Source organism: Callithrix jacchus, chromosome 5 (assembly GCF_049354715.1).
Source record: "Callithrix jacchus isolate 240 chromosome 5, calJac240_pri, whole genome shotgun sequence".
NCBI lineage: Eukaryota > Metazoa > Chordata > Mammalia > Primates > Cebidae > Callithrix > Callithrix jacchus.
Window position 1 is genome coordinate 101,461,765 of NC_133506.1, and position 25,003 is coordinate 101,486,767.

At 39.4% G+C, this 25,003-nt stretch overlaps 1 protein-coding gene across 8 annotated transcripts in view; it reads left to right on the forward strand.

The window, feature by feature from the left end:
- The window catches only part of MYO1D (myosin ID), a 386,402-nt gene that overhangs the window by 230,099 nt on the left and 131,300 nt on the right, over window positions 1–25,003 (forward strand). For 5 of the 8 annotated variants that reach the window (XR_013535766.1, XM_008997098.5, XM_035300848.3 and 2 more), the window contains one exon: window positions 8,327–8,440. The exons of 1 other annotated variant lie outside the window; for it this stretch is intronic. Coding sequence is in view for 6 of the 7 variants with exons in the window: in XM_008997098.5 (XP_008995346.1) it covers window positions 8,327–8,440 (114 nt within the window). In the remaining variant the exon portion in view is untranslated. Of the gene's footprint in view, window positions 1–8,326; window positions 8,441–14,413; window positions 14,556–18,500; window positions 18,525–25,003 lie in introns of those variants that run through there. 2 more of the 8 variants (XM_078373849.1, XM_008997103.5) reach the window with 2 other exon arrangements.

Below are 25,003 nucleotides of genomic sequence, written 5' to 3' on the forward strand. Positions count from 1 at the left end.
ATTTTGTAGAATTATCCAAATACATTTTCAAATATTAATAAAATTGTAATTTTTAAAAAAAAATACTGACTAGACTGATCCAAGAAGAGATAGTGACATAAATATGGCAATAGATAAAGGAGGAATTAAGAAAATTATCAAAGAATTGCCTAATAACAAAGGCCCAAGTTTAGGTGATTTTATAGGTGCTTCATTTCAAATCTTTTAAAAATAATAATTACAGTATTATTCAAATCAAAGTAATGAAATACAATTTTTCAGCTATAAATTTGGCAGTTTTCATCCTAAACTCCAACAGTTATAAGGATGTAAAGAGACATTTTTAGTAGGAGTATAAAGTATAGTTTTTTAGAGTGGACAATTTGGCAATATCTATCAAAATTTAAAATTCTCCTACTAAGTCTAAGAATTCTGCAATTCATGTTTATCCTACAAATATATCTGCACAGATATCCAGAGAGAGAGAGAGAGAGAGGTACAGTTTTGTACATTTTAACAGCCGGAAAAACTGGAAAAAATGTGAATATGTATTAATACGTAATTAAATTAATCAATTGTATGTGTACACAGTAGTATACAATGTTGTTATTAAAATGAGTGGGGAAAAAAGATACATGTGGGGAGAAAAGGACAAAATATGTGAAACTGGTTTTCAAGACAGTGGACATTAAGCAAGGAAAGACAGTGTTCCCTGAAATATGAAGAAAAAAATGAGGCGAGCCCTGCAATTTGCCAGTTTTCTGCTTTGAGAGACTTTCCAGTCCTAGGCAGGAACACAGAGGAAGGCTCAGGCAGACCCCAGTAGACAAAGACAAAGCTTTTTAGTAGTGAGAGAGAGAGAACTAAGGTAGTTAAAATTTGCAGAGCAGAGTATTAGAGAAGAGAGAGTTGCACAGAGAGAAAACTCTGAAGATCTGTCGAGGGTTCCCTTTGACTGTTCATCTGAGTACTGATCAGCACATGCATATGAGGAAATAACTCAAGGCTGGGAAACAGCAACCCAGGATTATAGGTAACAATGCGCAGTACTCACACAGGGTTGCAAATCATGCCTGTTCACACCAGCCAGATTAGAAAACCTCATGATTTATGAGGCATTGAATAGAGTACTGACAAGAGATTGCCTCAATAGGGGGTTATAATTAGCCCTTAACTAAACACTGTTCTAATCCTACCTAATAAATCTTAAACACACAACCAGAGATAACCAGTTCCCAAGTAACCTAACAGCATCCCAGAACAAAGCTCAAAAATGTTTATAGGAATACAAAAATATCCAGCTCACAGAAGGTAAAATTCACAACATGTGACATCCACTCAAAGTTACCAAGCTTACAAAACAACAAGAGACTACAACTCATAAGGAGAAAAAAAAAATCAATCATTCAAACTGACCCAGAACTGATATAGAATTAACAGACAAGGTCATTAAAATTATTATGATGATTGTATTCTATATCTTCAAAAAGCTAGAGGAAAGATTGAACATGTTAAATAAACACATGGAAGATTTTTTTTAATGACCTGCTTGAAGTTATAGAGATGAAAAATACAATGTCTGAGAGGAAAAAACATGCCTCATGGGATTAACAGCAGATTAGTCTTTGCAGAAGAAAAACTAGTGAATTTGAAGATATAGCAATAAAAACTACCCAGAATTAAACACAGAGAGAAAAATAAAAGTCTAAAACAAAGCATCAGGAAGCTGTTAGATAACTTCCTGTGGCCTTAATATAGGTGCAATTGAAGTCTCTGAGGGAAAGGAGAGAAAGGGGAGAAATAAAGAATATTGTTTAAAATAACAGCTGATATTTCCCCAAAATTTGATGAAATGTTAAACACACAGATCCAAGAAGCTCAACAAATTCTAAGCACAAGAAACATGAAGTAAACTATATTAAGGTACATTGAGATTAAATTGTTCTATACGAGTAATAAAGGGAAAAGAGACACAGAGGAACAAAGAAAGGATGCATCCAATTTCTTGTCAGAAGCAATGCAAGTGAGGAGACGGTGGAGCAATATCTTTAAAGTACCAGTGAAACAAACAACTCAGAATTCTATACCCAGCAAATATATCTTTCAAAAACCAAAGTGAAATAAAGACTTTTTTCAGACATATCTGAAGATAAACACTATAGGAAATGTTAAAGGAAGTCATCCAGATAGAAGGAAAATTATACCACATGAAAATGTGGACATGCACCAAAGAATAAAGAGCAAGGGAAGTGGTACCCTCATAGATTAACACATGCCTTTTCTTACTTAAATGTCTTTAAAAGACAATTGACTGTATACCAGTGTTTATGATACCATTATTCATAATAGCCAACAGGTGAAAGCAATTGAAATGTCCATCAATAGATGAATGAATAAAGAAAATGTGGTATAGGCCATGCGTGGTGGCTCATGCCTGTAATCCCAACACTTTGGGAGGCCAAAGCGAGTGGATCACTTGAGGCCAGGAGTTCAAGACCAGCCTGGCTACCATGGTGAAACCCCATTGCTACTAAAAAGACAAAAATTAGCTGTATGTGGTGGTGCGGGCCTGTAAACCCAGCTGCTTGGGAGGCTGAGGCACAAGAATGACTTGAACCTAGGTGGTAGAGGTTGCAGTGAGCTAAGATCACACCACTGCACTCCAGCCTGGGAAAGAGAATAAGACTCTGTCTCAAAAAAAAAAAAAAAAAAGAAAAGAAAAGAGCCAGGGGCGGTGGCTCATGCCTATAATCCCAGCACTTTGGGAGGCCGAGGCAGGTGGATCACGAGATCAAGAGATTGAGACCATCCTGGTCAACAAGGTGAAACCCCGTCTCTACTAAAAATACAAAAATTAGCTGGTCATGGTGGCATACTCCTGTAGTCCCAGCTACTCGGGAGGCTGAGGCAGGAGAATTGCTTGAACTCAGGAGGCAAAGGTTTCAGTGAGCCAAGATCGTGCCATTGCACTCCAGCCTGGGTAAGAAGAACGAAACTCCATCTCAAATGAAAAAAAAAGAAAAGAAAAGAAAATGTGGTGTAGCCATACAATGGATAAAAAGCCATAAATACATGCTACAACCAAGGTGAACCTTGATATTATACTAAGGGAAATAACCAGAAACAAATGGATAAATATTGTATGATCCCACTTATTTAGGTACCTAGAATGATCTGATTCAGAGACAGAAAGTAGAATGGTAGATCTAAGGGTTGAGGAAAGAGAGGACTGGGGAGTTATTGTTTAATGAGTGTAGAGCTTCAGTTTGGAATGATAGAAGTCCTGGCTAGACAGTGCTGATGGCTGGGCAACAGTGTGAATGTGCTTAATGCCAGTGAAGCATTGACCTGTCTACACTTAAGAATGATCCCAGTTGAAAATTTTGTTTTGTGTATTTTATCAGAATTTTTTAAATGAAAAAATACAAATGGCTGCTTAAACAGAAATAGTGATATAGTAGTGTAGAGTTTATAATATATGTAGAAGTAAAATTTATGAAAACATTAGCACAAAGATGGGGGAAATGGAAATATACTATTGTATGCTTTTTATACCATAAAGTGATATAATATCAGTGGGCTGTGATATGTTATAAATATATTCTGTAAATCTTAGAAGAACCACTAAAATGGCAATACAAAACAATATAACTAATAAGCCAGAAAAGGAGAGAAACAAAATTGTTTTTTAAAAAATTTCAATGCAAAAGAAGGCAGAGAAATGTGGAAAAGGGAACAAAGAGCAAATGAGACAAATAGAAAACAAATTGAAAATGATAAATTTAAACCCGACTATATTGATAATCACATTAAATGTCAATGGTCTAAACACACTGCAATTAAAAGGCAAAGATCATGGCTTCTTGGCATGTGGATGTGTGTACCAACTCCAGAGCTCTCCAAACCCAGTAATTTTGAGTTTATGAAGGTTATACAGGCATGGTTGATGAAATCATTGGCTATGAGTAATTAACTTAATCTCCAGCCACTCTCCCCTCCATGAAGGTTAAGGGGTGGGGCTGAAAGTTCCAACCCTCTAATCATGCCTTGGTCTTTCTGGCAACCAGCCCACATCCTGAAACTATCTAGAAGCTCCCAGTCACCAGTTATCTCATTAGCAAACAGAAATTCTTATGTTGGGAATCTGGGACTAAGACTAAATAAACATCATAACAAAAAGGGATTCTATAACCCCTCTCACTCATAAAATCACAAGAATTTGGGGAATTTTGTGTCAGGAGCCAGGATGATGACTAAATATATATTTCTTATATCACAATCAGTGTTTGAACATTATAAGGAAGAAGAAAGTTCAACTCAATGTGATAGAGACTTGTTTTTTGTTGTTGTTGTTGTTGTTGTTGTTTTGAGACAGAGTCTCACTCTGTTGCCCAGGCTAGGGTGCAGTGGTTCAATTTTGGCTCACTGCAACCTCCACCTCCTGGGTTTAAGCAATTCTCCTGCCTCAGCCTCCCAGTAGCTGGAATTACAGGTGCACACTACCATGCCTGGCTAATTTTTGTATTTTTAATAGAGACAGAGTTTCAACATGTTGGCGAGGCTGGTCTCAAACTCCTGACCTCAAGTGATCTGCCCGCCTCAGCCTCCCAAAGTGCTGGGATTACAGGCCTGAGCCACCATGCACAATCATCAATGTGATAGAGGCTTTTTAACAAAATGCAGAGCAGCTGGTCACAGTTAGAATGAAATAAATGTCATCAAGGAAGGACTGCTGGCAGTATCTTGGGGTAGGTACCACATTCCAGAGTTTAATTTTGAACTCTGAGATCCAGAAACCCTATTTTATAGGTATACCCAGAGTTGATCAAATAATCAAGAAAAGACTTTTGCTAACCAGATTCACACACTCACACAAAAAAGTATAAGCTATAATGCCGTTTGTAAATATAACAAAGGAATGTGCCATATCAGTGAGTCCTCATATTCACTATCTAGTATACCTTCTTTCTAGTATCAAGACAGCTGGGAAATCAAATTGGTAATCAGAGCAGTTGATCAAAGACAGCTGGATGGTTTTAAGAATTAGGTCATTTGCTACAGAAAAGCCTAATGCCTTTATCTTTGCAGCAATGTCAATTTTATGTCTGACAGAGAACATGTCTTTACCTGGGTCCTGCTGGATTCAAAACTGAAGCATTCTTATTCATGTTCCTGTATTTCCAAGTTCAATGCAAAAATACTGTTTGTTCACACTGTAGCTTAAATATGTCTTTAGAAACTGTTCAATCCCAAGCCTACACCAAGGTAAACTTGATACAATTTCAGTAAAGCCCTCTTCTTCATGCTTTGATTCCCTTGAAACAGCCACTTTCCATTAACCACATAAAAAATGTCCTTTAAGGTGGAAGACTTCTGTAAATAGCTACTCTCACCTAGAATGTGTTCTCTCCTTTTCTGCCTCTCCAGAGAAACTTTATCTGTGGCCCCCTGTGGTACGGACTAAACCTATAGACAGATCATTTGTAGTGTTTAGGGAAAAATAAATGGTAGGGATTTTTTTCTTTGGTTGAAGGTTTTAGTTTTGGATAATAGAAGAAACAAGATGAAAGTTTACCTAATACTGAGTCTATAATCTAGTTTTTCTATTACTGTATGAATTTAAGTGGAAGAAAGGAGTGTTTTTATGCCATAATTATGTCTGGAATTTATATCTATATGTAGAATTTTTTCCTTTGCCATTTTGATATAGCTAAATTATGCAGTCTAAGGCTTTTACTTTGTTACCTGATGTCCTTCCCACTCAATTCGTATTTTGAGAATAATTTGAGCTGTGGAAACAGAAGGTAAAGATTTGCGATGTGGTCTCTTTAGAAATTACATTTTTTGTATATAAAAATGTAATATTTCCAAACAGTGTTTTAATACAATTACTGCTTTGAGGTTTCTGTTTGTTGTTTTTAGATTAACTCGGGGACATGTAAAAAGAACATGCACCTTACTTGTTTTGACTCTGGAATGACCTTATGAAATTATGTAACAAGTTCTTTTTAATTATATTCTTTTGCACTATGCTCATGTGTTTCTCAGCATGATTCCACAAAAGATGAGGTGACGACTTCTACTTATTATTGTTTCTTATTTATTTATTTATTTATTAACAGGGTCTTCTTTTGTTGCCCAGGCTGTCATTACAGCCTCAAACTCCTGGGCTCAAGCAATGCTCTTGCCTCAGCTTCCCAAGTAGCTAGAATTAGCTATTACTCAGTACCTATTTTAGATATTCTCTAAGCGCTCTAAGATTCATACAAGTGATAGTAAGTGTTCTTCAACGTGGGTTTTACAGAACCAGTATTCTATTGAAGATTAGCAGGTGTTGAAAAAGGGTTTCATAGTTAAACACTGGGCTAAACATGCTCATTAACTGCAGAATTCTCAGAGCCCTTAACATATTCATGGGATATGAATATCTTAGTGGAGACTGTGGTTTGTAGTGTTTTTCAAACCAACTTGTCCGTGGAACCCTTACTTTCGCGAAGCCTCATGTAAGACTTTGTGAGGCTAGAACAGGAGAGCTTAGAAAAATGGTGCTATAGAAGCTCTACACTCACTCTGTTTCAAGTTTTCTGATAAGTGCCAATCTTCTGTTGTAGCAAAAACTGTTGCTATGTAAAGTTATTTACTAAGAATAATAATTATTTCACCATATAGATGCTATTTTACTCCTCATTACAGACACCATTGTAGTCAAGTTGAAGACTGAAAAAATGTGCTCTGGTTATAAAGGAAATGCTTAGAGAACTGACTTATTTCTAAAACTGTGGGGTAAAGGGAAGAAGATTGAATAAAATTCAAACTAAAATTTAAATTTTAGTTTGCTATGCCTTACCTATAGCAATATATCCTACTATATCCTATCCTGCCAATCTTAATTTAGTTAGCTAAATAGCCTATATTTTCAAATTGATCTCTTCCTTCTTTGTTTGCATCTTGAAAACAAGAACTTGAAAGAGGGGATGGGGGATACAGATCACAACTGTGCCTTCTTTTCTAGTTGAAGAGGGCTTTTTAAGTGTTTTTGGTTTGGTTTGCATTTTTTTCCTTCTAGTCACTGAAAAACATGACACTTTAGTGGTTCAAAGATTTTTAGTGCTAGGTACCTTGATTAAAATAGTACCCAAGTGGCTGGGCGCAGTGAGTGGCTCAAGCCTGTAATCCTAGCACTTTGGGAGGCCAAGGCGGGTGGATCACGAGGTCAACAGATCAAGACCATCCTGGTCAACATGGTGAAACCCCGTCTCTACTAAAAATACAAAAAATTAGCTGGACATGGTGGCGCATGCCTGTAATCCCAGGAGACTGAGGCAGGAGAATTGCCTGAACCCAGGAGGCGGAGGTTGCAGTGAGCCGAGATTGCGCCATTGCACTCCAGCCTGGGTAACAAGAGCGAAACTCCGTCTCAAAAAAAAAATAGTACCCAAGTATAGCTCGATGTGGTAGTGCATGCTGCTAGTCCCAAAAACTTAGGAGACAGGAGGACCACTTGAGCCCAGGAGTTTGAGACTGCAGTGAGCCTCTGGTTGAGCCACCGCACTCTATCTTGGGTGACAGAGTGAAACCCCCATCTTTTAAAAATACATGTGTACTTATTACCCAAGTCTAAGTAGCTAGCTACTTATTTATAAAATGTCCTGTGGTTAATTCTGCTCTTAGAAAAAGATTTACCTGAAAAGGTGAATTTTCTCTGATCCTCTAATAAAGTCGCATTCTACACTCACACACACAGTCTCACACACACACACACATTCACACACACACACACACTCACATTCACAAACACACACACTCTCACACACACACACTCACACACTCTCCCAATCTTATTATCTAGTTTGTTTTCTTTGTATCATTATATGAAATTATTTTTGTTAGTTTCCTATCTGCCTCATCCCTGTATACTAGTCTCGGATTCTTATTATAACCAAGGGCTTCATATTATTCCTTTGTATAATTGGATTATTTGTCTTTTAGTTATTGAGTTGTATTAGTTCTTTACATACTCTAGATACAATTCCTTTATCAGATGTATGATTTTTAAAGTTTTTCTCTCATTCTATGGGTTTGCCTTTTTACTTACTTGATGGTGTCTCGGTTACATATGTTTAGTCCTTTAATTCTTCTATGCTTTTCTTGTTTTCCATGTTCAATTGTAAATTTTCAATTGCCAAATTCCACAAATCTGAAAACAGCTACTCCTTTTAAATCTTTATTGCATCCAGTAAAGTGGCTATACATAGTTCACACCTATTAAGGAATGTGTCTTCACAATCAGCCAACTTGATTTCATTCCTGATGAAATACTATGGTTTATTGGTTTGTTCCCTTACAGGTAAATCGATTTAGTAAGGTGGAAGACAGAGCAATTTTTGTCACTGACCGCCACCTATATAAAATGGATCCCACTAAACAGTACAAGGTGATGAAGACTATCCCTCTATACAATGTAAGTCCTCCGTGATTCTCTCTGGATAAAGATTCTTAACCTGGTGCTCATGGACCACTAATGGGTCAATAGACTGAGTTCTGGAATCTTTGGGGCTTTAGGATGCCCATGAATTCCTGAAATTTTGTGTGTCATATGTTTTGTAGAAATGTACAGTTTCTAAAAGGAGGAGCCAAAGCTTCCGAGAGATTAATGCAGACATGTTTTTGAAGTGTAAAGACTACTGATTCTTTGTGATGTTTCTCTATTCCTGATCCACTGCTTAAGTGCAGTGGCATATAATGCATTTTCTTATTTATTTTCATAAGGTTTGTTTTTATATGGAAATGGAATTAGGTAGAAAATTGGTAGGGGATTACCTAAAACTATTTTTCTCTTTTAAATGTAAAATTTATGCTGCTTCCAGAATTCTTTTCACCATATATTATGTGCATATTTCGTTGTCAGTTATGTGATCCCTGCTGTAAGTTCACTTTCTTATTCACTATAACCATGTGGTTTTCTCATTCTGTCATCATTCGTTATTTCACATATGAAATTTCATGGGCATCTCCTTGAATCTAAACATGAGTTTGTTTGTTTGTTTTTAATTTGTCCTTCTTAATAGAGTCTACTTCACAAGTGACTTGTTTATTCTGATTCTTCAGAAAGATCCTACTGGAATATGGGATCTTTTCATGTGTCAGGTGATTTTCCTCTGTTAGTTCTTAAAGAAGGAAGACTGTGTTTGTCTAATACTGGGAACTATGAGGAGTATTACTTAGAGATTATTTTAAATCCTTTTGGTTGCTGCAAGAGGGAATAGGAAACATATTGCTTTATAGTTTTATTTTGCTAAATCAGGAGTCCTTTTAGTTATAAGGTACAAGGAAGGCAAACCTGGATTTGCTGAATGCTTTAGAATGCTTTAGACTATGGGGTGGAGATCTGTCTTCATTATGCACGCCTCACCCAACCCCCTCACACACATACCTTTTTCGCTTTCAATAGGAAGACCAATAGATTGCAACTAAGAAGAAATTATAAGACACTCTTTATTTTATTTCATTTTATTTTTTAGACATTCTCACTCTGTTGCCCAGGCTGGAGTGCAGTGGCACAATCTCAGCTCACCACAACCTCTACCTCCCGGGTTCAAGTGATTCTTATGCCTCCACCTCCCAAGTAGCTAGGATTACAGCTACATGCCCCCATGCCCAGCTATTTTGTATTTGTAGTAGAGATGGGGGTTTTGCCAAGTTGATCAGGTAGTCTTAAACTCCTGGCCTCAAGTGATCCACCCACTTTGGTCTCCCAAAGTGCTGGAAATACAGTCATGAGCCACCACAACCAGCCCTGAAACACTCTTGATTATATATAGTCTCCTTATATATAGACTTATAATCTTCGACTGCAGTCCAGTTTAAGCCTAATAACCCTCCAATCTTGAAGTAGGAAATGAAGAGAGATGAGGCAGAAAATAATATTTTGTCAAAGTCTAATGAAGTGTGAAACCAAAAAAACTAATTGTGGTATGTGTTTTATTCCTTTTCCTTGCTTTCTATTAAGAGGAGATTCATCAGGCACATAATATGAATTCAATAAATAGTTAAACAACTCTTTGAACCATCAATGGGATGTATACACCCTGTTGCAGATGCCGTCAGCACCCTACCCTTACCGTCTTGTAGTCCCATACCATATTTGTGCATACCAGCCTAATTTCCAGCAGCCAACATCTTTGTCAAAAAGCTGCCCTCAGGCTGCTATAACCCACATTGCCCTCACTCACAGAAGGCTGGAAGTGCCTGGGCACTCAATGTGTGATGGGTGTGGGGTATAAAGACTCCGTCTCCATCACTCATTGGCCAAGACAATTCCAGGCTATCCACACTATTTCCTAGAGCTTCCCTGTAGGAGTAAACTGCAGTTGCCCACAGTGGTGGCTGCCTTCCCTGAACCACCTCCCTACTCCCTTGCCAGTGTCCCTGAACATCCCAAATCAACTCTGTATACTCATTAGCCTTTGTCTCAGGGTCTGCTTCTGGGTGGAACTAAGTTCAGAAGAACAGCCACCTTTTCAGAGGGAGCAAATTCGATGTGATAGGGAACTTCCAACTAGACGTATCATTGTTTTTAAGTCTGAAGCAAATATGTCAAAATACTAAATATGGATGATAGGGACATGAGTATTTGGTATATTACTCTTTATACTTTTCCGTATGATTGAAATATTTTGAAATTAAAAACAAAGTTTAAGATAAAAAACATTTTTAAAACATGATGATGCTAATAATAGTGTTGGAGAAGCTGGGAGGGGATGAAGGAAAGTGATTTCAGTTTTTACCACGTTGAGTTTGAGATTTTGGTGAAATTACAAGTATAGTTTCCATAGATAGTTGGAAGTCTAATCATATAGAGTGGGGAAGAATTCAACACTTATAATCTAAGAGTGGACCCATGTTTAGTCGGAGGCTGAAATTATGAGTTGAGAGAGAGAAAGGGGGTGGATTATTCAAAAACATCCACAGTTAATTGGTGAGAAAAAGAGAATCACTGAAGGAAATGGAATAAAAATGAAATTTCTTAATGGTCCTCCTTTTTCTCATCTCTCTTTTAATGGACTAAATGATTTCTAATTTCCCTTCAGTTCTATAAGTTTATTAATTATTCTAGGAAAGAGGATAACTATGGGAATATCGTGTTTCAAGATCAAATTGTTACGTTTTCAGAAATAAGAGTAGTCAGTATACAGGGCATAGCAAAGGGCGTCCACACTTGTCTCGTTCTCTTCCTTTCATTTCTCCTTCTATGTAGGCTCCTATCCTGTCTTAGTTGGGCCTTTCTGGCTCAAGGGAACAGACTGTGACCACATTCTGTCTTAAGTAATGTTTCTTTTTTTTTCCCCTGAGATGGAGTCTTGCTCTGTCACCCAAACTGGAGTACTGGAGTGCAGTGGCATGATCTTGGCTCACTGTGACCTCTGCCTCCCAGGTTAAAGCAATTCTCCTGCTTCAGCCTCCCGAATAGCTGGGATTACGGGCACCCACCACCACACCTGGCTAATTTTTTTTGTATTTTTAGTAGAAGTGGGGTTTCACCATGTTGACCAGGCTGGTCTTGAACTCCTGACCTCATGGTCTGCTCACCTCAGCCTCACAAAGTGCTGGGATTGCAGGTGTGAGCCACCATGCCTGGCCCCATTTTTAGTAAAGGTACACATGGTAGTAAGGGAATCAAATCCTATGGAAACATACAGGAAATGCCAGCATTCAGGTTTTAAGGCAGCTCTAAGGGAGCATGCTATTATTTAGCCTCCTCTACAACCTGAGTTTTGCATAGTCTATGTTTCTGCCATTCTTCTTCTCTTTGTCCGTCTGCTTACTCACAGTTACTTCTTTCTTGCCAGACAGCATGGGTCAGCTTTAGGCTAAGGTCTGAGTCAGCCAACTCAGCAAACCGTTAGAGTTTCATCTTACAGTAACATATTGAACACAGTATCTCAGATGAGGCCTCACCATAGCAACCAATGCTGGGTGATCCAGATCAGTATTTTTGTTCATACCAAATGCTTGCAAATCTATGCATAGTCTTTCCTAATTTTTTCTGATATGGCATGGATAAGTCCTGCTATTAATTTGGGGGTATAACTGATCTTTTCCCTCCACTACTTATGACTCTCATCCTTAGTCCCAAGCCACATTTGGACCTTGGTCACATATCATGCTGAATATTGGGGTGAGTCAGTGGATTTTCCCAGCAGAAAGGAGCAGCAGAAAAGAAGTGCTTCAAATAGGTCAGATTGGCCAGGCATCCTAGGTCCTTGGATTGTTCCCAGCTACTCCCACTTCAATTGCCAGGTTCCCCGTCTTTGTCAAACAGGACCTAAAATTGTGCTTGTGAACCTCCAGGTTGGGTGAAAATTCAGCTGAAGTTGCAATCCGGTAGTATGTCTAATCATTCCTGAACCTAGCAGAAAGTGGTTCCTCTGTTTCCTTAACTGCCTCCAGCCATGCACTGTGGGACCAATATTTGTGGTTTCCCTAATCCACTATAAAATATACCCACCCAATTCCACTATCATTACATCTCCTAATGCATTGAATGTCTGCAAATCTGCAACTAACTTTAATGGGCACATCAGCCATCTCCCATGTGTCACCAGGGATAGATTAAGTAACATCTTCCTCCCTACAGACCATGAACTGCTGGCTTTCCACACTGGGTGGAACCATCCTCCTTTGCCCCTCCTTGAGATGCTGCAGCCAACTGTACACCCCCTCTCGAGAGTTGCTTTTTGCAGCATCCTGGTTCTCAGTTCTTCCTGCTAGGATCTGAGTTGTAATGAACAGAGATTTAAGGGACCTCAAGTAGATAGGAGGTGGGAGATTTTAAATTGCATCTGGGTCAGAGAGAATAGCAGTCTAGAAATTACCTTCTTTGGGATTTTAGGCAGTTATACATCAGATCATCTGATCACACACTCAATAACTAAACCATTCAATCCAGATCATTACTAAATGTTCATTATGTGCCAGCCACATGGGTATTAGGAACACAGAGGTGAAAAAACAGGCAAAAATCTCTGCAGTCTTGGAATTTACATTCCAATGGGGAAAAGTATATGTGTGTATATGTATATACACACACACATGATGTAGTCCACAGAAGGTGATAAGGGAAAAAATAAAATCAGGAAAGAAGATAGAAAGTGTGAGGGGTGTTATAATTTTAAATAGGATGACCAGGCCTCACTGAGAAGTTGACATTTAAGCAAAGACTTGAAGGAGCTAAGGAATGAACCACATGTTTACCTGGTATAAAGTATTTTAGGCAGAAGGAACAGCAAAGACACAGAGACATGAGCAGGGAGGAAGGAGCCTCCCTGCGAGGGACGGGACTAGAAATGTGTAATAGCTTGATCTGGTGGGGGTTTCACAGGTGTACATTTGTAAGAACTCATAATGCTGTTTAGTTGAGATTTTGCACTCTAGGGCATGCATGTCATACTCTAGTAAAAATGGGAGGAGAAAGAGAAGGGAAAAAAGAAGAAAGCAAGCTACCTATGAAGGGGGATAAGAAGAGGATGTAAGTAAAGAGGAAAGTGAAGCAAATTAAGTCAATGATCACCCAAGCCTGGGGGAGATTTCAGCATCCTTAAAGAGAAGGGTATGTGAACAGTAGAGTAAAGAGCTCTTAATTGTACCTATAGGTTAACACCCCTTTGTGTTCGTAATATTGATTATATGTACTTTTTCTCATTTCTTCCAAGATCAGTTTTGCTAGAGATCTGTCTCTCTTACTGATTTTGTTATCTTTTAATTTACCTCTGCTCTTATTTTTTCTTCTTCATTCTTTAGGTTGGTCTTTTTAGTTGAGGTCTTAACTGCTTTCATTTTTAAATTTAGTCTTAAAAATTCATTGAAGACTGTAAATTTGTATTTAAGAATGGCTTGAGCTGAACTTCACATTTTGTGTGATCTACCTTTGATGTTCAGTTTTAATTATTTTGTGATTTCCATTGTGAGTTCCTCTTTCAGCCATGCATTTCGTGGTAGTGTGTTTTTAAATGACTACATAGATAGTAATTTATGGTGCATGTGCTTGTGTGTTCTATGCGGTGGGGGGGGTCGTTTTTCCCATTGCTCTTCAGTGCCATGTTTGTCATAAACCAAGTGTCTGTACACCTCTTTCTGGATTTTCTTCTCTGCTCTGTTCTATTGGTCTGTTAGATATCCTTGTGCCAATTACTGTTGTGATTACTGTTGGACAAAGGTATGAACCCAAAAATTACACTAAATTCCCAGATACGCTCCCTTCAACGTTATCCGCTCCCAATATAACATTCTCATTTGCCACAACCATATGAAGGAAAAGACAGCCAGGATGGCGGTAAAGGGAATTCTGCCAGAAAGGACAACTTCCTATTTGCCTGTTTTCTTTCTTATATATACATTATAATGTTTAAGTTTGCATGTTTTCTTTGTCACAAAGTCAGATGCCTTTAGCAGTCAGATGGGTACAGACGTGAATGCAGCATATACTTCATGACACAGCAACTGCCACTCCAGAAGGTTTTGGCCATGCCTGAATCCAGTGGGCCAGAGCTTTGGATTTGCCTACAAAAATCATAAGTCTGCATTTTATGCAAAGTCTCCTAATTGTTAAGTATTGTAAACTAACTTTAAAATGCCTTGCAAGCCAAATAAAAAAACATGTCTATATTCAGCCCCAGGCTACCAGTCTGCTACTCTAACTAAAAGAGGTCTTGCCATTTGTTATTTGAAATGAGCTATAACCAGACTCCTTGGCCTCCTCTGTGCCGAACTTTAAAAATTTTTAAATCTATGTTATGTGTTATTCTAGACTTTATGGAGCAGAGACAGACACTCACCATTTCTCACTCACTTATAAAGAGCTATAATTGGGTACAAGCTTTAGGAGAATATATTTTCTACTTTGGTTAGCAAGGAAGGAAGGGAATAAAGGAAATCTCTGATAAGCTCTTTACTCACTTGAGAGCATTCTGTGCCCTCAGAGTTCACTACTAATTCTATCCCTCCGACTTTTTATTATAAAAATTTTCAAACTTACAGAGTATTTGAAAGAATAGTACAGGGAACACCCATGTGCCCCACACCTATATTCACTGTGGGTTTATTTTTTGCCATATATGTTTTATTTCTCTCTTATGACACTTCACCCTTGAAATACATGTGTGCGTCTCCTAAGAATAAGGACATTCTTTATAACCACAATACCATTTTCATATCTAACAAAATTAACATTTCCATAATCTAATATTCAGTCCATATTTAAACTTCCCGAGTTGTTCAGACTGCCTTTTTTTTTTTTAAGAGACAGGTTCTCGCTGTTGCCCAGACTGGAATGCAGTCGTGTGATCATAGCTCACTGCAGCCTTATACTCCTGGGCTCAAGCAATCCCCTCTCCTCAGCCTTCCAAGAAGCTAGGCCTACAGATGCACACCACTACTCTTGGATGAACTTTGAAACTTTTTTTGTAGAGCCGGGGTCTCACTGTGTTGCCCAAGCTGGTCGAGAACTCCTGGCCTCAGCCAATCCTCCTGCCTCAGCCTCAAATCCCAAAGTGCTGGGATTACAGGCATGAGCCACATCACACCTGGCCAAAGACTGCCTTTTAAACCTTTTTTTTTTTAAACAGAATTCTATGTAGGTTCATATTTACATATCTAGAAGTAAAATTATTCCATCATATGGTACTGGGTAGTTACATCTATTTGGTCTGTTTCAGTCCAGACTGCACCTCCCCTCACCCCACCCTTTTTTTCTCATCCTACTGACTTTTTAAAACAGCTTTCTTGAGGTATAATTCACTATTACAGACTGAGTTGTGTTCCCCCAAAATGTATATATCAAAGTCCAAACCCCCAGTATCTCAGAATGTGACTGTATTGGAGATAGAATCTTTAAAGTGATAATTAAGTTAAAGCGGGATCATAAGAGTGGGCCCTAATCCAGGATGACTGGTGTCCGCCTGAGAGGAGATGAGAACATAGGTACAGAGGGAAGGCCATGCGAAGACAGAGAGGAGACATCTGCAAGGCAAGGAGAGAAGCCCTTCAGACAAAACCAGCCCTGCCAACATCTTCATCTTGGACTCCCAGCCTCCAGACCTGCAAGGAAATACATTTCTGTTCTTTAAGCCACCGAGTCTTGTGATACTTTGTCATGGCCACCCTAGCAAACTAGTATGTTTATATACCGTAAAATTCACCCAATGTAAGGTATAGTTTTTTTTAGTAATTTATGCAGGTGTGCAATCATCACATAATCCAGTGTTAGAACATTACTAGGCTGGACGTGATGGCTCATGTCTGTAATCCCAGCACTTTGGGAGGCCAAGATGGGAGGATTGCTTGAGCCCAGGAATTTGAGACCAGCCTGGGCAAAATAGTGAGACACTGTCTCTACAAAAGAAAAAGACAGAAACAGAGAGCTGAGTACTAGATGTGCTTGCTACTGGGGATTCATTTCTTTTAGGTCCTCTCAGCTGGCACAGCACAGAAATGTGTGTATAATCTGTGTCTATACACAGCCTTATAAATATTTGTATATGTGACCGTCTTTATATGAAGTTAAACATGAGTTTATACTAATGTCTCTCATTCTATTCCATGACCAGATGAGTCATTCTAGCCTTCCCCATTGCTTATCTTTAAATTCCCTGTCCAAAAGTGAGAAACCTGGCTTGCACCATCCACTGTCCATTTACCTAATGGTTCGCTTCCAGTATACATGGACAGCAGTATCAGATTTGTTGACCTGTACCCCTGTGAGGCACAACTGTATCAAACAGAGTTCAGTGCTACACATACTTCCTTTTCCCTTTAGTCTTACACACTTCACTCATTTCCAGAGTTACTTAGGTCAGCACTCACGTTTTCCTCCCACCCTCTTCAGTGAGATTGTTTCATACCTTTTTTGTTGTTGTTGTTGAGATGGAGTCTTGCTCTGTCGCCCAGCTTGAAGTGCAGTGGTGCAATCTCAGCTCACTGCAACCTCCACCTCCGGGTTCAAGCAATTCTGGGCCTCAGCCTCCCAACTAGTTGGGATTACAGGTGCATGCTACCATGCGCAACTAATTTTTTTGTATTTTTAGTAGAGACGGAGTTTCACCATCTTGGCCAGTCTGCTCTTGAACTTCTAACCTCAGGTAATTCACCTGCCTTGGCCTCCCAAAGTGCTGGGATTATAGGCATGAGTCACCGCACCCAGCCCATACCTTTTAATATAGGTAGATTCTCTTGTCACATTTTGCATTCCTTCCTGAAATCCCCTAACCTCATTTTTTTTTTAAGTTGCCCACATTAAAGTTCACTCTCGATGCTGTTGAGTTATCTAGGTTTTGGCAAATGTATAGTGTCCTGTGTCCACCATTACAGTATCATATGGAACAGTTTCACTGCTCTGAAGATACTGTGTGCATAACCTGTTCATTCCTTTCCCTCTTTCCTCTGAACCCACAGGAACCACTAATCATTTTACTGTCTCTATAGTTGTGCCTTTTCTAGAATGTCATATTATTGGAATCATACAGAATGTAGCCTCTTTGGATTGGCTTCTTTCACTTAGCAGTAAGCATTTAAGGTTCCACCATGTCTTTCCATGGCTTCGTAACAAATTTATTTAAGTCAAGAAATGGTTCGTTGTGTGGAGGTACCATCATTTGTTTCTCCATTCACCTATTGAAGAACATCTTGGTTGCTTCCACTTTTCGGCAACTGTGAATAAAGCTACTATAAATATTTGCAAGCATATTTTTTGTATGGACACAAGTTTTTTTAATCTATTGGGTAAATACCTAGGAGTGCTATTGCCCAATCATGTTGTAAGACTAAATTTAGCTTTGTGAGAACTGCCAATTTTTTTCCAAAGTGGCTGTATCATTTTGCATTTCTACCAGGAATGAATAAGAGTTTCTGTCACTTCCCATCCTCACCCATATTTGATACTTTCTTTTTTAGCCATTCTAATAGGTATGTAGTTATATCATGTATCTTTCTATTATCCTAAAATATATAACTCAGTACACACTGAGTTTTATCAATTAATTTTTATTAGAACCATCTCCCCACTCTTTGTCATTAGTTGGTTTATTTTCAGGAGACAAAGATTGATCTTTATGTAAGCCTAAGTAAATATAATTGAAAGATAAATTTGGCACTTTTTTCCTTCTTCCATTAGCAAGAATTATTCAATCAATTTACCATTTAGTGATGGTTCTAGTCACTTACACAGGAAAGATAAAAACAGGAAATCGTGACAGGTTTTTGAGACTCTTCTCAGCAAACGCTGTTCTCACAAACAGCATAGTCAAATAATTGTAAACAGCAATCTGAGCATGAAACATGAAGTTACAGGTGACCCCTTTCTATATATAAATATTGCACACTAAGGTTAGGGTTTCAGCCAAGCGGAATCTGCATTATTGTCAAATTAGCGTCCTTCCCTTTGTGTCATTCTCTATACTATATTTGTATATAATATTGAATTAAAGCATTCATTCTAAAATTGTTAAGAAAGGTTACAATTTTTACAGGGGCAGTAGAGTCAGAATTTGAACGTTTTGTGAAGCTGGAAAACTTGTGGTTGCTGAGGCTTGATATGGAAAACAGAAGCAAGAAATAACCTACGTAATTAGCAATGTTATGACCAAAACTTGTATCACAATTTCTTTGAGAATCATGCTAGAGATCACTATAAACTGGCGGGGGGAAATCGCTCCCCATGGCTGAAGCATGTTGCTTGAATAAATTCATTTCTGCCACTCGAGTTCATGTGGACTTTAGCCCTCCCAAACCAGCATCCATGGAGCAGATTGCCAAGATTGAGTTTAATTTGCGTAAACAAAAAATCTGTTCAGCAGTTTTGAGTGAGACCACATAAACCGAAACATATAACCTTACCTCAGCTAGAATTCTTCTTACCCTTCCTTTGTTGTTGAGTCATGTTAGCTTTGCCTGATGTGTTGGTGTGAAGAATGTTTGAATCTGCCCATTAATGTTGTTTTGATATAGTCCCTTTTTATCAGTATGGGCTTGATGGCTAAGGAAGCAGCCAATTAATTGCACAAATACCTCCTTTAGTTCTGTGGAGAATAGGAAGCGAGCAGGGGAGAGAGAAGAGACAATTATCTGAACTGATGTGACTGTTTTGTAAAGGTAAATGGACTGTAATTATGCCAGACTTCATGGTTTATTACTCTATTTGACGTGACTTGCTAGAAAGATACCGTTTCATTTGGAAGATGGATTGTCCTTGTAATGTGTGCAGGGCGAACCCTGCTGAAATCCATCTACCCGCTGGTCTGCGCCCCATCACCATTTCTAAAGCACCCTACCCTCATGGCAGTGTCCCAAAGGAAGGGGTTTCCATGGTAACCTCAATGGAGGCAGTCAGCTGATGTCTGGCACCGCCTGTGCTGGTGTGCACTAGCCTACTCACCCGCTTGGCCCTCCCTCAATCCTTTAAACTATATTTATTAGTTCTCTTTAATGGAAAGTATATAATCCCTTAATGTCAGACCCTGAGTGGCACTCGGCTTTATTAATTTATTTAGGTAATAAATTTATCTTCCTAATTAATTCTCAGCAGGTCCTGGGAGCTGTATTACTTTGAACATCTTGTGCAATGTTTATATTTCCGTGTGTTATAACAAAGAGAGTTACTTAGCAAAATTAGATATTTGGAAACCTCTCTTCTTAGAAAAAAGTGATGTCTGTATTACGGAGAAATTTAGAAAAATACACATGTCAAGTTTCAGTTTAATTTTTCAAGAAATTTTTTCTTATTCTGATGGCTTTGGCAGTGAAACCATCTTTCCCCTGCCTCTTATAATTTCTTTTTAGCACTCACTGACTTTATTATTGGATTTGAGTGAGCCACGTGGTTTTAAAATACTTCTAAGAAATATGATGACTAAGCCACATTCTCTTTCTTTTTTTGTTAATAAGAGAGAAAGAAGTCAGAATTTCAGAGCTCCCCTATTGATGATTTTCCTGACATGTTCAGAAGCAAACGCCTTTTGTTACACTGGTTAGAGACAGCTGCTTATGCCAAACATACTAAGCAAACTGCTTTTCTTTTTTTAATGTGTTTTTCCTTACATGTGCAAGAATCTGACCAATAAGCAAGCTGATTTATAATACCAAAAGTCACATCTTTCGGGCACAAAGTGGAGTCCATTTTCATCAGTACTGTACTTGGAAATTCAATTTCATATGTAAAAGATGTCTCAAAGCAATGTCTGAATACACCAACCACTAGGGCCAATTTATGACTCCTTTAAAAAGCTATCTTCTTAAAGAAACACAATGCCTTTTAAGAACTGAAGTGTAAGCAAATTAGTACAGTACCACCTTAATTTATCCAGAAGTCAGATTGCTAGAGGCATGATGGCTTTAAAACAAAGCCATACACGGAGATGTATATATTTTTTAAATCTCTACATTTGCAGAAATGGATGTCACTAAGCTGAGGCAATAATAGGCTTCCTTTAGACAGCTGTCTTTATCAGAGCTCTCTTTTATGCAGTAAACATTTTGGAGAACCTCCCATGTACTGTGCATTTGGCAGGCACTGGCAGTGCAAGCATGCATCATGTAGCCTCTGCCTACAAGCCTTGTGGACCCGTGGGAGAGCCAGGGAAGCCACCAGCTCATCAGGCACAGTGCCTGGGTTGCTCACTGTGGCAGCCCTGTAGGTATACAGCACAGTAATACCTTGCTCTCAAGAGAAGACTGGTGCTCAGAAAGGTGAAGCAATCTGCCTCGGTCACAAAGCTCACCAGGAATGGAGCTGGGCTTCACACCTTTATGTGTGTGACCTAGCCCCTTATCCTGAGTGGGTTTGACCTAGGCCAGTTCCCCAGTTCCAACAGCCACCTGCTACCTGTCCCTCCTTCTGACATATAACACATGAAACTCAAATTCTGTTTGGGACCTGGAGCAGTGACTCATGCCTGTAATCCCAGCACTTTGGGAAGCTGAGGCAGGCAGATCACATGAACTCAGGAGTTTGAGACCAGCGTGGGTAACATAGTGAAAACCCGTGTCTACAAAAAATACAAATATTAGCCAGTAGTTCCAGCTACTCAGGAGGCTGAGGCAGGACAATTGATTGAGCCCAAGAGGCAGAGGCTACAGTGAGCTGAGATTGCACCATTGCACCCCACCCTGAGCAACACAGCGAGACCCTATCTAAAAAAAAAAAAAATTCTGTTTTAAGAGGAAAGAAATAACAGAACTAACATTCATCGCATGTGTCATGCCAGGTGTTTCTTAAGTCTTTTGACCAGACCATATCTCAATCATTATAAGAATCCTGGTCAGGAAGTAAGTCTCCTTTTATAGATGAAGAAATAAATTCTCAGAGAAGTTGATCACTAGCACACCGTTTCAGTGCAGGTTCTTCTCATCTCAAAGCCAGAGGTAACCATAAAGTTATGTATCTTTCTACCTAACTTAATTACCAAAGTTGCTCTCTTTCTCTCTCCCATTTTCTTTATCTGTCTATGTCTTAATTACATTAATAATAGCTTTCTAAAACAGTTTGTCTTAACCTTTTGAGGATTAGTGACATGTAGGCCTGCAGAAAACTGAGTAATCAAGATGACAGTGTGCATATTGGCCCTAGTGTGCATATCCAGAGCTCTGAAGGTCCACTGGGATACAAAAAAGGGCCGGGCACAGTGGCTCATGCCTGTAATCCCAACACTTTGGGAGACCGAGGCAGGCAGATCACTTGAGCCCAGGAGTTCAAAACCAGCCTGGCCAACACTGTGAAACCCTATCTCTACTAAAAATACAAAAATTAGCTGGGTGGGTGGTGGGTGCCTATAATCCCAGCTGCTCAGGAGGCCGAGGCAAGAGAATTGCTTAAACCTGGGAGGTGGAGGTTGCATTGAGTGGAGATCACACCATTGCACTCCAGCCTGGGTGACAAGAACAAGACAGCCTCTCAAAAAAAAAAAAAAAAAGGATTTTAAAAAGGGAAAAAAGAAAACGTCTTCATTTCTTTTAGGAGGGAAAAAACCAGCACCTTTGAAGAGAGCTGCCATGTTGTACTGTTATTTGTACAGTTTGTTTCTGTCAATTGCCATCCTGCCTTCTCAAAGTAGAAGAGGTACTACAGTCTCAAGGGCAGAAAAAATATAGTGGTTTTACTGTTAACCTGCTATTTAGAAGATTGGATTTTTCTTTTATTTAGTTTCCACTTTTAAAGCCAAATAAAAAATGTTAGTAATTTAACTCAGGGGTTCTCAACTTTAGCTGCACATTAGAATGGCCTAGAGAGTTCTTAAAATCTCTGTTACCCAGGTCATACTCCAGATCAATGAAATCAAATCTCTGCTGGTAGACCTAGGGATCAGCATGTTTTAAAGCTCCTCAGGCCGGCTGAGCACGATGGCTAACACCTATAATCCAGCACTTTTGGAAGCCAAAGTGGGGGACCGCTTGAGCCCAGGAGTTCAATACCAGCCTGGGCAACATAGCAAGACCCTGTCTCTACAAAAAAAAAAATTTTTAAGGAAAAATAAAATAAAGCTCCCCAGGTGACTGCACTATGCAGCCAGAGATGAGAACCACTTATCTAACTATTCTGTTCCCCAAATTTTTTCACGTTTGTTGTTTTGGCTACTTCTTGGAAACATCTGTTAAAAGCCGGAGTTGCCCCCAAATTCAATTCTGCCATTAGGGTGTTTTCTCACTTACATGTATGTGTGTGAAAGAGAGACACAGAATGCTAAAGTCTGAATGTGTTTCCCCAAAATTCATATGTAAAAATCCTAACCCCCAAGGTGATAAAATTTGGAGATGGGACCTTTGGGAGGTTTCTACCCTCGTAATGGGATTAGCGACCTTATACACGAGGCCCCACAGAGACCCCCGCCTTTTTGCCATGTGAGGACACTACGAGAAGCTGGCCATCTGCAATCTAGAAGAGGGCCACCAGCACCCTCATCTAGGACTTCTAGCTTCCAGAACTGTAAGGAATAAATTTCTGTTGTTTATAAGCAACCAGTTTATGGTATTTTGTCATAGCCACCTAAATGGACTAAGACAGAGTTGGAGAAAGTGTGTATTTTCTAGGAAGCCTCATGATCCTGTGATCTGTATCAAAAATTAGATCTTCTTTAAGTAGTGGACCATGGTTTAATGTTTGAGGACAGTCTCATCAAAAATTTTCCTTAAACAAGAGTAGTATAAGATAAAGAAATCACCTTGTATTTGGTGACTTTCATTCCTTATAGAGGACATCTACATATATTGTCTCACTTGGCAACAACCTTCCCACCACCACACACAAACACCCCACTGGGAGGTGACCTGTGCTGTTCCTGGACTGTAGTCGTTAAATAAGTGAGTTTGTTTCCTTGTTACTGGCTTAGGTCCAGAGCTAACTTTCTTTACCCAGAATTGTTATGATGAAGTTCTGCACTACTTGGCGAATCTGATTTTTTAATATAATAAACATTAGAAGGATTTCATTTTGTCAGAATCGTATCTAAGCATAGACCTCTTTACAGTGTGCCTTGCTTAAGGGATAGCTAGTGGGAGCAAGTAAAGTTGACAGGCTCAGGGTCCACTCTCCTGAGTTAGCTGAACTACTACTTTGGCTCCTGTTGAGCGAGCAGCCATTCTGCTTCTTGGGAGCCACCTCTATGCCTGCCCTTACCATCCCATCTCACAGTCTTTCACAAAGCTTGTTGAGTTGTACAAATATCTTGCATTGCATTTAAAGATCATTACACTACAAATGGTAAAGGACAAAAGAAAAATCACACCCCAGTGGGGTCTGGCAACACAAGTGTTAAGATATGTGGAAGCAGATGGGTGGCTGTTGGATTCATGCCCCATTTTAACAGTAGCAGCCCCCTCAGTGGAATGTTGAAGCCCAAAATTAGGTGTATGAAATAATGCATGGAAAGTCTTCAGCATGGTTTTTATCACACAGTCAAATGCTCCATAATTAGAAACTTTTCTTTGCCCCCTTGCAAACTGGCAATCCCATGCCTGTAGAAATCAGAGTCTGATGAAGTCAGCTTTCAGTACCCTCACTGTCTAATCTTTGCTCTCGGTTTTCATTCTGCCTGGAGTGTTCTCCCAGATAACTGAATGGCTTCCTCACTTCATTCAGGCCTCTACCCAAATATAACCTTAAAAGGGCTGTTCCGAATGATACCCTCAACTCCATCTTACCCCTCTGTATCCCTTTACACACTTTATTCTTCTTCATAGGCCACATCACCACCTGTCACATTATTAGTACTTTACAGTCTGGCTCCCCTACACCCCCATTAGAACATAGACTCCATGGAAGAAGGTTCAGGGGCTCTCCTGTTCCCAGAACACTGCCTGCCATACAGTAGGTGCTCAATAAATGCGTGTTGATGGTTGAGTTGGAGAGGTCAAGACTGGTGACAGGAAAAGCAGTTAAGAGGCTGCTTAAGAAATTACAAGGACCCGAACTCAAGCAAGGACCATAACGATGGGAAGATGGGTTCAAGACCTGTTTACAAGCTAGAGCAGCAGACCTTGGGGACTCACCAAGTTGGGAAATAGAGGAAAAGAAGCAGGGATGTGGTAGCAGAGTGTGAGAAAGTTCAGTCTCAAATGGGCTTCATTTGAGGCAAGGCCCAATACACAGTCATAGAGCAACCTTGGATGGAGACTGTCTTAGCATGGGCTACTGTAACAAGAAACCACAGACTGAGTGGCTTAAACAACAGGAATTTATTCTTCCAGTCCGGAGGCTGGAAGTCCAAGATCAGGGTGCCGGCATGTTTGAGCTCTGATGAGGGCTTTCCTTTAGGTTCACAGAGGACAGGCTGCCTTCTCATTGTGTCTTTACATGGGGAAGAGAGGGAGGAAGCAGGTTCTGGCCTGTCTTTTCTTATAGAGACATAATCCCAGTATGAGGGCTCCACCCTCACGACCTAATTACCTCCCATAGGCCCCACCTCCAAATACCACCACCCTGGGGATTAGGGTTTCAATATGTGAATGTTGGGAGGTCACAAACATTCCGTCCTTAGCAGAG